Here is a 14,660-nt window from a genome sequence, read left to right on the forward strand (position 1 = left end):
TGAGCAAGAACAGGCTTCATTCAATTAAATATATGGCTAATGTATAATATGGAGTAGCCAAAAATTTTACATGACCTCTTCAAGATGCCAAATTTCCAGAGCTTCCCTCTACAAGATTCTCAAAGGAAACAGATCCTAAAATCTAACCAATTATAAACATAACAAGGAATTAAAAAAATTTGATTCTTTCACCATATGAACAAATCTCACCAATAGCTTCTCTTCAACTTCATGTTGTTTCAGAACCTTCTTCAACAGGAGCAAGTGCCCCCTCTCTGATGAAGGATGGGTTCAGAAACTTGGCCACAAATGCCCACAGTTTGTAAACGTCTTCGAAGTTCGTCAAGAATCCTAACGAAGCCGTTACTACCTCGAGCCGAGCAAATCCGTTCTTCCCCCGCCTGCCATTTTCGGTCTGCCTGCAGAGGGATGAATCTTCGAGGTTTAACACTCCGTGTTGGCGTCTCGGGCTGTCCAGGACCCGAATGTGGCTAAGGAATCCAATGCCGAGAGATATGCCATCTCTTTCAGCTAGCTTCTGAACAAACTCTGGGTTGATTAGTCCCCTGTTTCTGTCCCTCACATTGAAAGCTACTGCTGCTCCCCTTTCGTATTTTATCTTTGGTCCATAAATCTGAACTAGGTTCACTTTGTTGCTTCCTTCTGAACCGGGAAATTTTAGTTGAAGCAATGACGTGACGAGCCAGTTGATCAAAAATCGAAGCCGGAGTGTGGTCTTGTTCAGGCCTAACATATTTATGTGATCGAGATGTCGACATATAATCTCAGGTTCTCTCCTGTTCCACTCTTCCTCATCACCATATTCTCCATTGCTGGTATAATCTTCGTTGTCTAGGCTAGTCACTGATACTTCTCCGGTCTCGACGTTATGGTTTAACTGCTCCTTACCATTCTCTTCCATCCTAAAAGAAACTCGTCTTCCTCGGCTCTGCATACTAGTCTCTTCCAAACCAAAAATTCTTCCACCAACATGTTTAGTTCCTTCCCTTCTCCCCAACAACCTGAATTCACCTTCTGTTTCTCTTCTAATGGCGCTCTCCTTCACCTCTGAACATATTTCTGATGTGGAATTTGAACCGCTGAGATGAAATCCATTGTTTAGTGTAGAATTGATTGAGGACCCATTGGAAAGTGGTTTCCTAGTTTCTGTTACTTCATGGATCTCTGTAATGACTTTGGTATCGGAATCCTTTTCACTACTAACCGATGTGGCACTTGTTTCGGCAGATAGTTCCCTGGGAACTTCCTCGACACTGTCCAGTTCCTGATAGACTGACTGGACAGCTGCATCAAAAGATAGTACACGGTGCTCGTCATAAGGCCCTGAGTTAAAATCTTTGTGATCGTCATATGTCAGATGACTGTGAATCTTAGAATTTGGTTTATGTGAGAGTAGCTTGTTCTTCTTTCCGTTTAACCAATACTGGGGCAGGGGAGAAGCAATCTTCTGTTTATTCAATTGATTTGCATTATCAGATCCTAGCGGACTCTGACCTAAGTCAATCCAAATCGAACAATCTGACGATTCGTCTTCACTGAATACTGGGCTCTTCATAACCTCCCCAAGAGAAATAGTCTCACTTTCCTCGAATATGGTGCTTGTTCCATCCCGGTCCGAGTTGTTACCATGATCCATCTCAGTTTCGAATACATCTCTCACTTGAGCAGACGTAAAGGCACCAGAGAAAGCAGGCAGTTGTGATCCCTGACGAGTTTCAAACGTTTGATCCACAACCCCAGCAACTTCATCATCTTCAATTCGACCCAATCCATCGAGATCGTCGATTGAGTCACTCAGGTACATGGGATACTCGGGGGTTATCTTCACCATTCCAGAGCCAGTACACCCAGACTGAGTTTGTAAACTTCCCATCACCGATCTCTTGATCAGAAGACACCCAAAACCAGTTGGATCATACCCAAAAACCCTATAAAACGACGTTATGATAAAATCCGGGCGAAAAAGCGACAAACCAAGCGAATCCATGTCCTTTGGACCCAACGACCCAGCATCAAGCAAAACATGCCAATTGTTCTGTTGCGCCAGAGCCATCCACTGGTAAGAATACTTAGCACCCGTCACTCTAGACTGAACAGGAAACACAAACAGCCCAGCAGCCAAATCCTTCTTCTTCTTCCTCTTGTTCGTTATCTGTTTCCGCAAATCGGTCGAGCAGAGTTTCAAAGTGGGCCATTTAAACCAAGCACTATATGCCTTAGCACCCTTCTCCCTCGCACATTGAGCCATCCAATTCACAGACTGGCTCTCATAATCAAACATAGTCAACAGTTTCTTATTGGTATGAAAAGGGTATGATTCAGACAGCAATTTGAAAGCAGACCCTCTACTCACAGTAAAAACAAGGCCATATTCATGCTCAGGGATGTTCAAATGATCCATAATCCTACTCTTTATATCATGTTCTACAGTCCCTCTCTCAGCACCACCATAAAGTGCTTGATTACTCAAATTTGCAGCAATCTCAGACAAACTAAACGTAGAACTCTCCCAATAATGAAGAGTTTGAACATAAGAAAACAGCCCAAATCCACAGTAATCAAGACATACCTTCATGAGATGGGAGTACTCATTGGAGCGAAGCTGATCAATCATCTCAGAAGACTCATATTTCGGGTACATTGTGAGGAACTTGGAGAAAGCTTCATGGAGCTCCGGAATGGCGTCGTCCGATTCATATGTACGGTCGGCCGCCATGGCTGTGGCCTGAAGAAACTCGCGCTGGGCCTGGAGTCTGGCGAGCGATCGCGACCGGCCTAAGCTGGGAACTGGGTCAGAGCCCACGTCCTGTGATTTGAAGAGACACCCATCTTCCGAAGCTTCTTCCAGAGCTTCTCTAAGCTTATGTTCTTCAAGTTTTCGAAGAATCAGCTTCTTTTTCTTGATTTCAATCGCCGAATCGGACCCATCTTTCTTCCTACTCTTCTTATCCATAATCAAAGCCGCGCAGTGAGACAGCGGCTTCCATAGTGAATAATGCATCAAAACTAATTCGGAAGGGAAAAAGAAAATCCCTCAAAAAAATGAAGAGAGGCTCAGAACTTGAGTTGAACTCAGCAATGGCGGTTCAGCCAGCTCTGGTTCAGTGCGAAATTTAAAACCCAGATCAAATCTAAGATCCCCATCAAGGAAATTTGACGAAAAAATCGACACCCACAAGAAAATTTGGGAAGTCAAGATGCCCAAAGAAAGAGGGACCAGAGACGAACAAGAATATCAGAGAGTCAAACCCTAAAAACAGAGGACCCGGATCCCAAAATCTTTCAGTGACACTCAAATTAAAAGAGAGAAAACCCCAACAGAAATTGATCAATCGGCCCTCAAAATTAAATGCCCATTTACACCATTTTCAATTCAGAGCCTCCCTCCATTAAATACATGAATAGAGCATTAAAATTTCATTGTGGGAGCTGTCTTTCTTCAAGTTTTCTCAGCCAACCTTTAAACAATGCCTTAAAAAACAGAGAGAAAGGACATTGACTTTCACAAGCAAACCAAAGGCTTTGTTCTGTACTTTTTTTTCTTTTCTTTTTTTAATATTTTGGGTGGAAAAAAGAAACTTTTGTTTTTTCAAAAAGGAAAAGATCACCTTTAGTTTGAACCATTTTATTTTACTTTACTCTTTGAATCATTTTTGGCAGTGTTTTTTTATTTCAGGACCCCACAGACTTTTTTTCTCTCTGAAATTGGCAGATTAAAAAAAAGTTCAGATAATAACTCAGCTGGATTGGCTAAAAGCTGTTTTCTGTCCAACCAAAAATGGCACTAAGCTCAAACCCACTTGGTGGTTCTTGATTGATTTTAAGTTTCAACTTCTTTTTTTTTCCCCCTTTCTTTCTGTTGGGAACTTTCATTTGAAGGTGTTCACCAATTTGGTAATGGTCAAATCTTAATGAAGTTTCTAGCTTTGAGGAATTTCTCTTCTTTCCTTTCTTGATCTGTCTGGTTGGCTTTGAGCGGAGGGTTTCTCTTCAGCATCTTTATAATGTCAAATAGAAAGTAGTTTGCAGGAAAAACAATGAGAATCTATTTATGTTAGGGTCGAAACAAACTCAAACACGTACCCCTCCTTCGTAAAGACGTATGTTTGAGACTCAATTTAGACTTATTGAGGACGAAGAGGAGGGGCCAATGTATTCTCAAGTAGAGCTTGGCTCAACTCCAACTCGAGAAAGATTATGACCAGTAAGAAATCCGCTAAGATTTGATATAAGGATGATTTTGTGTTAGAGGATCTTCCAACTGACGATAAAACATTATTTGAGTAATAGATAAGGTAGCTGCCATGGCTGAGTCACGATTTTCTCTCATATAAATGGCAAAGTTGCACATTTTCAAAGATACAAAGTCTCTTGCATTTCACTAATACCAACTCGAACTAAATACTAACAAGTTTCGAAGAGTACGTTGTCAAGCACTCACAATATGAGGTTCAATTTGCAGGTTGCCAATGAAGTCATGTCATAGTCTATGTAGGATCACTAATAACATTTCAACTCGGCGAAATCGCACATCAACATCATCAACCCTCTAATTAATAATAGATTCACATAAACTAAATTTAGAAATTTCATGTTTATACCATGCAAAGGAATGGATCGACAAAAATGGGGGTTAATATAATTTAGGATAAAGTACATTTTTAGTCTGTTTGGAGATATGTTTCTATTTGGTCTTTGAATTTCAAAAAGTGACCGTTTCGTCCTCGACCTTTGGAAATGATTCTAAAAAGTCCTTGAAGTTAAACTTATGTTAGTATCACTAACGGGATGGTGAGGCTTGGTGAGTTCGATAAAATTTATTTGATTTTATATGTATTTTTAATATATGTATTTTATCTCCAAATTCAAAGACTAAAGGTCAAGGACCAAATGTGTTTTCCCCAGTACTTTACTTTTGGTTTGTCAATTTGCAATTTGTAAAAAAGAAAATGTCTTCAGCTGTGGATTTTGGTTTGTTAAAATAGATTATATTTTCAAAATATTGATTTGCTAGAACATTAAAATTTTTAAAATTCTATAAATCATAAATTTATCGATCAGATCTAAATATAGCTTAATTTGATCAACACGTTAATAATTAATCTCTTAAAAGTTTAAATTTGAATCTGACATGTGGTTTGAATTGTAATATTAATTACCCAAAAAAATATATATGTGTATATATATTAAAGAGATTGAAGAAGTTAATTCAACCTACAATCTTTTTTGGGAAAAAAAATGTCAAACCACTTAACTAGGCTGATATTGCCATATTCATGCATAATTGATGAATCTTCTCTATGTTTAAAAAGTTTATTTGGTAGAAATTTTTGTTGGTTGCTTTTATGCTTATATGGTTTTTTTAAAAAAAAAAACAAGAAGAAGAATAAAAGAAAATTGCTTATTGTCACAACAATTTAACTAACTTATATTTTTTCCTTTCAAAATCATTTTTGTATCATCCTAGGAAAGTTTTTCAATAAGAATAAAATTCATAGAATTGGTTAAATTTTCAAAAGGGCTTTTTAGAATCTAAAAAAATTAGATAAGAGGTTGTTTTTCTTTCAAAAAAAAAAAAAAGAGGTTGTTTTGTAAATAAACAATTTTTTCATATAAAATTATTATCAAATAGCATCTAAATTTTTAAAATTTTTAAAAGTTCCACTTAACTTAGCCATTTTGAAGCTTGAAGTCAGATTTAAATATGAAGTTTCAATTTTTCTTTCTCCTTTGGTCAATATTTGAATCTAAATTCCACCATACCAATGTTGTGTTCTGTTTGGGAGGAAAAACCCCACTGCGACGTGAGGGACAGGGATTGGCCATCCAGGAAAATCCGAAAGAACGATTTAGAGAGCTCCATCTCGGAAGGTTCGAGATGGAAGACTTTCCCATTTTCTATCAAGAATCAACTTGTCTTTTACGAGAAAAGTGTCTGAATTCGATCTGCTCGAACCAAATCCGTAAATCATGAGAGTATCTTTAATTTAACTTCAATAATATCTCAAATGGAAATATTTGGCTTTAATATGACTTAATATTTCAAACCATTTAGTTTATTCTTTATAGGAAAAAAAAGAAAGCCAAATATAAATATCAAAATTGAATCATTGAAATCATTATACAAAGACATAAAAGGACTCAAAAAGGATAGTGGTGTTGTAATATATAATGTTTATATTTTCCTCCAATAATTGGATTTTTTATTATAGTGATGAACAATGCATCATTTGGTGCACAAAACCCCAGAAATGGACTTAAAATAAAGCAAAGTTGAAAAAGTTGAAGGGCAAAACGGGGAAGACTCCAATTTAAATTTTCCTATGTAAAGAAAGTCAGTGGCTGTTTAACAAATGACAATTCAGTGACCCAATAATAATTTTCCTTTTCCTTTTTATTTTTTAAAAATCATGTTTACATAATAAAAAAAAAATTACGACCTATTTTTTTCTTTTTTTAAAAAATAGAGTTTCTAAGACGTAAGAACTAAAAAGAAAATAGTTTTCAAAAACTTCTTTTTTCCTCCAAAATTCGGTCAACTTCTAAAAGTTTTTCAAAAGTGAAAATAGGGAATTGTTTTCGATTTTTCTATTTTTTTTAAAATAAATCCATTTGGTCAAATACTTTTAAATTTATGATCTATATTTTCAAGATAACAATATTTAAGTGTTTACCGATCAGCATCTTTTTTTACTTACGGCTATTAAATCTTTTAAAAAAATATAGATAAAGAAATATATTTTCTATTTTTCAAAAACTAAAAAACTGTCAAATTCTTTTGAGTGGTTAGTACGATGATGGTACTGACAAGTAAATACTAAGTATTGTTATTTCTAACATTCAAACCAATTAGCTAACCAAAACTGTTTAAAACAATCTTTTTATTTTAGCGGGATAAAAATTTCAAAAAAAATAATTGTAAAGACACACTAGCATTATTTTTCTTTTTCTTTTTTAATAAAACTACATTATTATATATTACTAAATAAGAAACATCAATTTCTTTTATAAAGTTGAAATTATTGTTTTCTTTTTGTTTTTCTTAGGGTTGAAGGATGAAGTAGTCCCATCATTTGTCCACTTTGGACAAAACATGACTAAGAATATTAGCAAGCATGACTTTGGAGTTTTCCCCACGTTGTTTTCTTCTTGTTCTTCCTTTTTGGTTTTTCTTTTCTTCTTTTTTCCTTATGTTATTTCTTTGTTTTGTTTTTATTTTTTTTAGTAAATAGAGAATTTCAAGTTGGAATCGATCTATGTTTGATGGAAACATAACGATATTTATAAAATATTTTAAAAAATAAATAAGCATTTCACTCTTTTTAAATAAATTAGAATTTATTAATACTAGTAAGAAACACGTGTCTTGCACGTAGAATGTTGTAGTTCTAAATTAAAGTAAACAAATAGTGTTTTTTAAGTTTATAATATTATCATTTTAAAGAAATAAAGTGATTATATATAAATATAAATTCAAGGTATGATATTGTTGTAATAAAAGAAGACGATGAAATATTAGCATGGAAAGTAAGTACAAATTTGAAGAGTAAGAAAGATGAAAAAGCACCAACGTGCAAGTTTTTTTTTTTAATGAATGAACGTTCTTAATTTACCTCTAATTTTCTTGATTATAAACTATTATATTACATTTTATCTTTGTTAAATTGTATGACGTTAAATCATTGAGTTTGTTCATTCTAGAATGAAAAAGAAAGGTAAGAGTGAGAGAAAGAGTAAACCCTAAAAGGTCCAACCTGATCATATTGAGAGGGATAAAAATTGTTTGTTTGCCCTAACTTTGTAAAAATAATTACAACATTTCACATATATAAATCAAAAACATCAGTTTAAAAAATAAATAAATAAAAATCAAACTCATAAGCATTCTTATTATCCAAATTATGAGAATAATCGAATTTTGCTTTATCTCGATTTCATCGACCACCATCTCGACACATCGTACTCTAGAATTTCTTTTAATCTGAACAATGATAAATTTGGGGAAAGTGAACTGATGTCATCAACTCAGCTTTAATTTGGTTTCTCTTCACTATCAATTCTTCTCTCGATCATCCATATGTGCATTGTTGTTGTCGTTGCTAAAGCAAGAGAGTAATTTTCATACCTTCACACCACTTGGAAATTTTTCCACTTTGTTCCATCCACCACCTCTTGATTTTTGGTTGGCATGAGAAAGAGAGGACACATATTTATATATGGATTTGGAAGGTGATTAGGAAGATGAAAGGATTGGGAGAGGCTATGTGATAATTGGAAGGGGGTTAGGAAGATGAAAGAATTGTGGGAGAGTATGTGGTAGATGAAAGTAGTTAAAAAAAAAAAATCAATGAGAAAGATAAAGTTAATGAAAGAATAATTAAGAGAGAGAAAATTAGTAAGAGAAAATAGGGGAATTTAGAGGGATGAGATCGTGATGGAGAGAAGAGATAAATTGAGAGAGAGAAAGTTTGTATTTAAATGACACAATTGCCATCAAAAGAAAAGTGAAGAGAGTTATAATGAGAGGGCAAAAATGGTATATAGAAGTTTCTCCTCATCCCACCTTTTATATATACTATAGATTAATATTAGTGATATTTTGTTGATATATATATATTTTTTATATTATGTCACTTTTTTTTTTGCAATATTATGTTTGATTCACTCCTCGTGTCAATGTCTCATCGTGGACATATATAAATGTCGATGAAAACTTAAGAGCCGATTTAGTAACGTTCTTGTTTCCTATTTTCAAATTTATTAAGAAACTTAAGTTTTTTTTTTAACTATTTATGTTTTCTTATTTCTAGTTTTTTTTAGAAATATTCTTAAAATTATATAGAAATTTCAAAAACAACACAAACGAATTTTTTATTTTAAATAAAAATATTATTTTATCATTATAAAATTCGGGTCATAAAATGACTTGGTTGGAGTACTTTTACAAGCTTTTTTATTATTCAATGCTTCACTAGAACTTGCTATTTCAATTATATGTTAGAAAATTAATTTAAAAATGGGTATATCATCCACCATTTGTTTTGTAATATACTTCTAAATATGCTAATTATATATTTTAATTAATGTTGGAGTCGTTTTTCTAGTTTGGTCATAATAATATTTTAAAAGGTTTGATTTAATCATTCATGTATTCTTTTTTATTTTTTTAGATTTATTGTCACAAAACGTTAAAACTAATTGACGAAGTGAGTATGTACTCCAAATACAATTTACTAATTAAGTTAAAAATTACCATAATTTTAAAATGTTGCCACTTTTAAATTCATGTATCATCATTCTTTTAACAATAAATAGTGGTCATAAAGATTATTGAAAAAATTCAATATATGAAAAATAAATTTGAAACTTTGAAAAGAATAGAGACAAAATTGAAAAAGAAGACTAAAATGTTAGGGATTTAATTATATACTTAGCCTTCTAAATACACTTTTAAAATTTTTACTAGAGTTTAAAATTTTATTTTACAAAAACCTATTTTTACCTTTTAAAACCTAGTTATGATTTTATAGGTGTTCTAAAAATTAGACAATAAACACAGAAAGATATTGACGAAAAAACTAGCCTAATTTGTTGATGCTGAAATCCGGTCCATGTCCAATAGAGAAGAGCGTCAGATTGAATTTAACTATAAGATTGGATCTCGACATCGATATGGTACCTTATCAAATACCCTCCAATACTCAAGTCAATAGGGACATACATTGTGGGCCCCTCTCTCGTACGCTTCTTGATATGCCACTGGTAATATCTTGGGATGGGGGATCATGCTCTCGCTGCCTACCACCATGTCCTTTCTGGTAAAATAAAATACAACACTTTCTTGAGATACCTGAACAAAATAGTTTTCTATAAATTTTTGTTGAAGATTGTAAATAGATATCTAAAAAAAAGATCTAGAAATATCTTAGCTTTTCCTCAGTCAACTCTAACGGATTCAATAGAATTTCTTTGTAAGGGGTAGATTTATTAAGAAGTATCTAGAATAGAATATGTAAGATTTAAGAGGAGCTTAGAAATTCTTGGGTTCCAAGAACCCTTCCCCTGTAAATAGGAGAGATGTCTTCATAGATGAATCAATCAAGAGAATCAAGTGAAGAGAGTGAATTAAGAGTAGCGATCGAGTGAAGAAAGTGAGGAAAGTTAGAGAATGAGAGAGCTTTTCTCTCGAAGAGTGTCCACTGGTATACTTTCCCAATAAAAATTTCTTTCTTTAAGCGATTGTTTCTTTCCTTCTGTGCTAATTTATTCAATACATGCTACTCTATAATGGTTAGGAGTGTTGATAAGGATCTCCCTGCGACACTCCCTACCAGACGCACACGTAGACTTCTGATCATTCGACGTACATACATGCTTAGGGTTGATCTTCGCTACCACGTGGAGCGGTGTGGTTTGTCCACATTTATGCTCACTTTTCTGATCACCCATAGCAAAAATAATTGCTAGTATTGTGCTTTTTCAAAATTTAATTGCGAGTACGACAATAATTTCTTAAAATCTAATTAGATTACACCCTGGCTGACTTGATGCGAGTAATTAGTTTCTTCTTTTTTCTTTCTTTTTTTTTAATTTCTTTGTAGTAACAATTAATTTTTATAATTTAATGTACTCCAAATATTGATCGAGGTAAATCATAGAAATAGATAATCTGTGTGCATTTTACTCTTTGTGACATCTATATATTTTTTTAATTATTATTTCTATAATACATGACTTTTTATTCTATATTTTTAGGTAGTGTAGATAAAAAATGGTGTGGAGTTCAGGAATACAAGCGGTGTGGTGCTCACTGGAGAAATTCTCCGATAATCAAGTTACGAATATGTTCTAGCTAGAACATGAAAGAATTTAGAGAGATAGGAAAGTGAGTTAGATAGATAATAGACGTACTCTAACTTGGATCATCTACTTAATAACGAAACACTCTTTGAATAAGGACTCATTAGAGATTTTTACGTTAAGGATATGATCTATATTTCTATGAGTTACCCAGTTGATTAAAACAAAAAAATAAAAGAATAAAAAAAAATCGTTGTAACATTATTATATAAACTAGCTTTTTTTTTTGGACTTATATCAAGATAATTTTTTTTTAGACAAAAATGAACTACCATTTGACTTTGACTTTTTATCAATCCAAAGTTAAAAATAAGATTATATCATGGATTGAATTTGTTAAGAGTTTGATCTCATATTCAAATAAAATTCCAATAAGAACACATGAACTCCTAATTGCATACAATGAATGAATTCATCTCAATTAAATTATATGTGGAGTAAAATCTCAAACAGAATGTAACCCAAATCATTCATCTTTAAAGAAAAGAACAAAAATAGATGATAATTGTCAAAATAGGGTTGTAAAAGGGAAAACAAAAGGACTTTAATTAAAAGAAAAATGATGATTAAAGTAATAGAAGTGGATTTTCTTTTCCACTTCCCACTTCAAAAAGACAAAGTGAAGTGTATCAATTTTATTCCAATAAGCAAAGCAATGATTATGCCAACGTAATTAAGCACAGTTCGAACCATATTTATTATTCTTAAAAAAAAAAATCAATATACACTTAGCTTAGCTTAGCGATAATTGACATCTGTCTCTTAACTACGAGATCATAAATTTGAATCCTTCGTCTCTATTTTTTTTTACTACTCGAAAAAGGAAAAAAAAAAAATATATATATATATATACATACATATATGCAAGGCTCTATGCCCAAATTTTGGGAAAGGAGAAAAAAAAATCACCCCTCAATCTGACTTATCTTCCGATTGTTATCAAAATTAAATTCAAATAAGTGATACAATCTTACATTCAACTTGAATAAGTATTACCATTTTTACCTTTTGATTGAATTTTATTTAAAGAATACTTAATAGAAAATATCATTAATGTTATTGTTAAAGATGTTAGATGAATTATTAAACACGTTTACTATGAAACTAATGTGACTACTTAAGAGAACGGCGACAATAAGGCTTAATTCCAGTTGAAATTTGTGATTTCGGGAGTTTTTTTTTTTGTCAATTAATTACCGATAACTCTTAATAAAAGAGTTATTTTAGGAGGAATTGTATTGGGTAGAATTGTTTTCTGAAGAATCTAGCTTTGAACAGAAGTGTTGCAGGCTTATAATTAAATTGAATATTTGGAAGCTAAACATATTTTGTGCTTGTCTGAAATTTGTAAGGAAAATTATTCATTAAAGATTATTTCCCTTAGCGTAGGAGATGCTATATGTGACACTCGAGTAGAGACTATGGGTACATGAATGAACCGATACCACATCCGAATTAAAGGGATCCTGAGACCATGAAGCGTGGTTAAGAAAGCTTAAAAGAAATGATAGTTACTGCCTATACAAACAAGGTGCACTTTCCTTTTCGGTAAATCAAACGTCTGAATGAACCGATACCACGCCCGAATGAGAGAGATCCTGAGACCATAGTAGCATGGTTAAGAAAACTTAAAAGAAATGATAGTTACTACCTATACTAATAAGGTACACCTTCTTTTTCGGTAACTGACTCATGTTGGTCTGTAGGGATAGTTTACACTTTTCTAAATAGCTCAGAGCTAGACGGTGGCGCAGTCAGGTCGCAGGGGAATGCCAGGTCGATTATGGCCAAATCTAGATTCCGAATCCTAGGTCTTACTAAAGTCTGAGTTGAGAAAAATAACAAAAAGTTCTGTTTATCTGAAAAAAAATGTTAGTAGTAAAAGATAAAACATCTAATTCTCACTAGAACCCAGAGTTGTTGTCATAAAGTTTAGGAGGGGTATAATACTTTAAGACAAGGCTGCCCCAAATCATCAATCTCAAGAAGAAAATCTAAGACACGAAAAGGAGAGAGAGATTCCTTCCATTTTTAAGACCTACCTAAGGAAGACGACAGCAATGGGGCTGAAGCAGCTAAACCAGTGGATAAAACTTTGTTCTCTATTGTTTTCTTCTTCCCTCTTGTCTGAATCGAAATGGGTTGTAAATCTTTTCATTTTGTTGTTTTATGTCGCGTTTGAGCTTAACCCATTAAGAGGGATATGAACATTTGCAAAAACATTATTGTTCAAGTTTATGAAGTTGTTTCTGCTTGATTAAAGCATGTGTTCATTTTTTTTTTAAGTTCTTTATGACTGATCTCTTGGGAAATTTGGAGTCAAACCAAATTAATGGGCAAAAAGCCCAATTTAATCTTACCCTATTTTTTGACATATATATGTGTGGTCATGGAAAATAATGATATTGAACCAAAAATTGAAAATTAAAGGGTGGCACCCGTGAGTTTTGGTTAGCAGCAGCCTTTTGAGGGGATTTTTGTGTGGCAAATCAAAGGCAACGGCTCGGGCATTGGCAGTACAGAGAAATGGTCAGATCAAGATCATCTTTATTGTGGTAATCGTATCTTGATTATTTATATGAGTGTTTTTCATTCTAGTACCTAATTAATTGTGTTAGATTGTTTTAGAAGTGAGGTGACTTTTTGTTGGGACCTCTAAGAGATATTTTTTAGAGAATTTATTGTAATTTAATTCTTGACAATATTAGTGAATTACCTACATCTCAGTAGAAACTGGACGTATTGTTGATAATGATGGTCTTTGGGCATCTCTTTTGTCGTAACTTGATTTATTTTGTTTGTGTTGTTGCTTTATTTTATTTGTATCATTTGTTTTAAAAAAAACATCTGTTTTTTCTTTTCTTTTCTTTTCTTTGTTTTATAGAAAAATTAAGCTGTTGTAGGTTTAATTGAACATCTCACATTTGTTGTATAAAAAATATATATATAGAAAAATAGAAAAAGTAAAAATGAAAATTTCTTTTTCTCATAGTATGAATGGACTATAGAATTTTCTTAAACATTTACAAAAATGTATTTTTATAAAAATAATTATGAAAAAGTTTAACTTTTACCCTTAAATTTAGATGATGAATCTATTTTAATCTTAACTTTTATCATCAATTTATATTTTAAACCTGAAAAATGTTGTAATGCAACCATATATTTGAATAAATGTAATTAATATTTTTAACTAGTTAATTTTTCTTAATTCATGATTAGCTATGTACAGCCTTGTGATAAGCTATACTTTTAGTTTTAATTAGTTTGATATAGATTTTTTTAGTACAATATGTGAAGTAGGGATCCAACTCACAACCTCTTGGTAAGAATTATATGTCAATTACCACTGAGTTATTACTCACTTTAACGATTTGATATTAGCAATTTGATATGGACATTTTATTGCCAAGTCTAAGCGTTACATAATTGCTCAATTTGGTGTCTAAGGTATGAGTATTTTTTTTGGATTTGGACATTTCGTTGATATGAATTTGAGCGTTTTATCAGTTGAATGTATGATTACTTAATTGTTTCTTGAGAATTTTTTTAATTTACTTTTGACTTTCGAGGAGATCTTAATGCAACATTTGCCATTGATTTTTAAATAGATGGAGTTAAAAGTTGAAAGTTGAAATTGACTCATTCAACTAAGTTCAAGAGTAAAAATGGACTTTTCTCAAATAATTACAAATATTAAAAAAAATTAATAGCAAAAATATCATTTGATAATAGAAAAATAATCGTGTGAAACATATGTCAGCAATAAATGACATCTA

The 14,660-nt window shown here is 32.5% G+C and overlaps 1 protein-coding gene across 1 annotated transcript; it reads right to left on the reverse strand.

Moving 5' to 3' along the window:
• Positions 1–3,503, reverse strand: LOC111024771 (uncharacterized). Its single transcript, XM_022302546.2, has one exon. It carries the CDS (start codon positions 3,020–3,022, stop codon positions 230–232), a length of 2,793 nt encoding a protein of 930 aa, XP_022158238.1. The 5' UTR covers positions 3,023–3,503; the 3' UTR covers positions 1–229.
• Positions 3,504–14,660: the final 11,157 nt, after the last annotated feature.

This window comes from Momordica charantia, assembly GCF_013281855.1.
Source record: "Momordica charantia cultivar OHB3-1 chromosome 2 unlocalized genomic scaffold, Mcharantia_2.0 BLBB01000002.1, whole genome shotgun sequence".
In the NCBI taxonomy this organism is placed as follows: domain Eukaryota; kingdom Viridiplantae; phylum Streptophyta; class Magnoliopsida; order Cucurbitales; family Cucurbitaceae; genus Momordica; species Momordica charantia.

Excerpts from the sequence above, each read along its gene's own strand:
- LOC111024771 (XM_022302546.2), bottom strand. The coding sequence starts at position 3,022 with ATGCATTATTCACTATGGAAGCCGCTGTCTCACTGCGCGGCTTTGATT.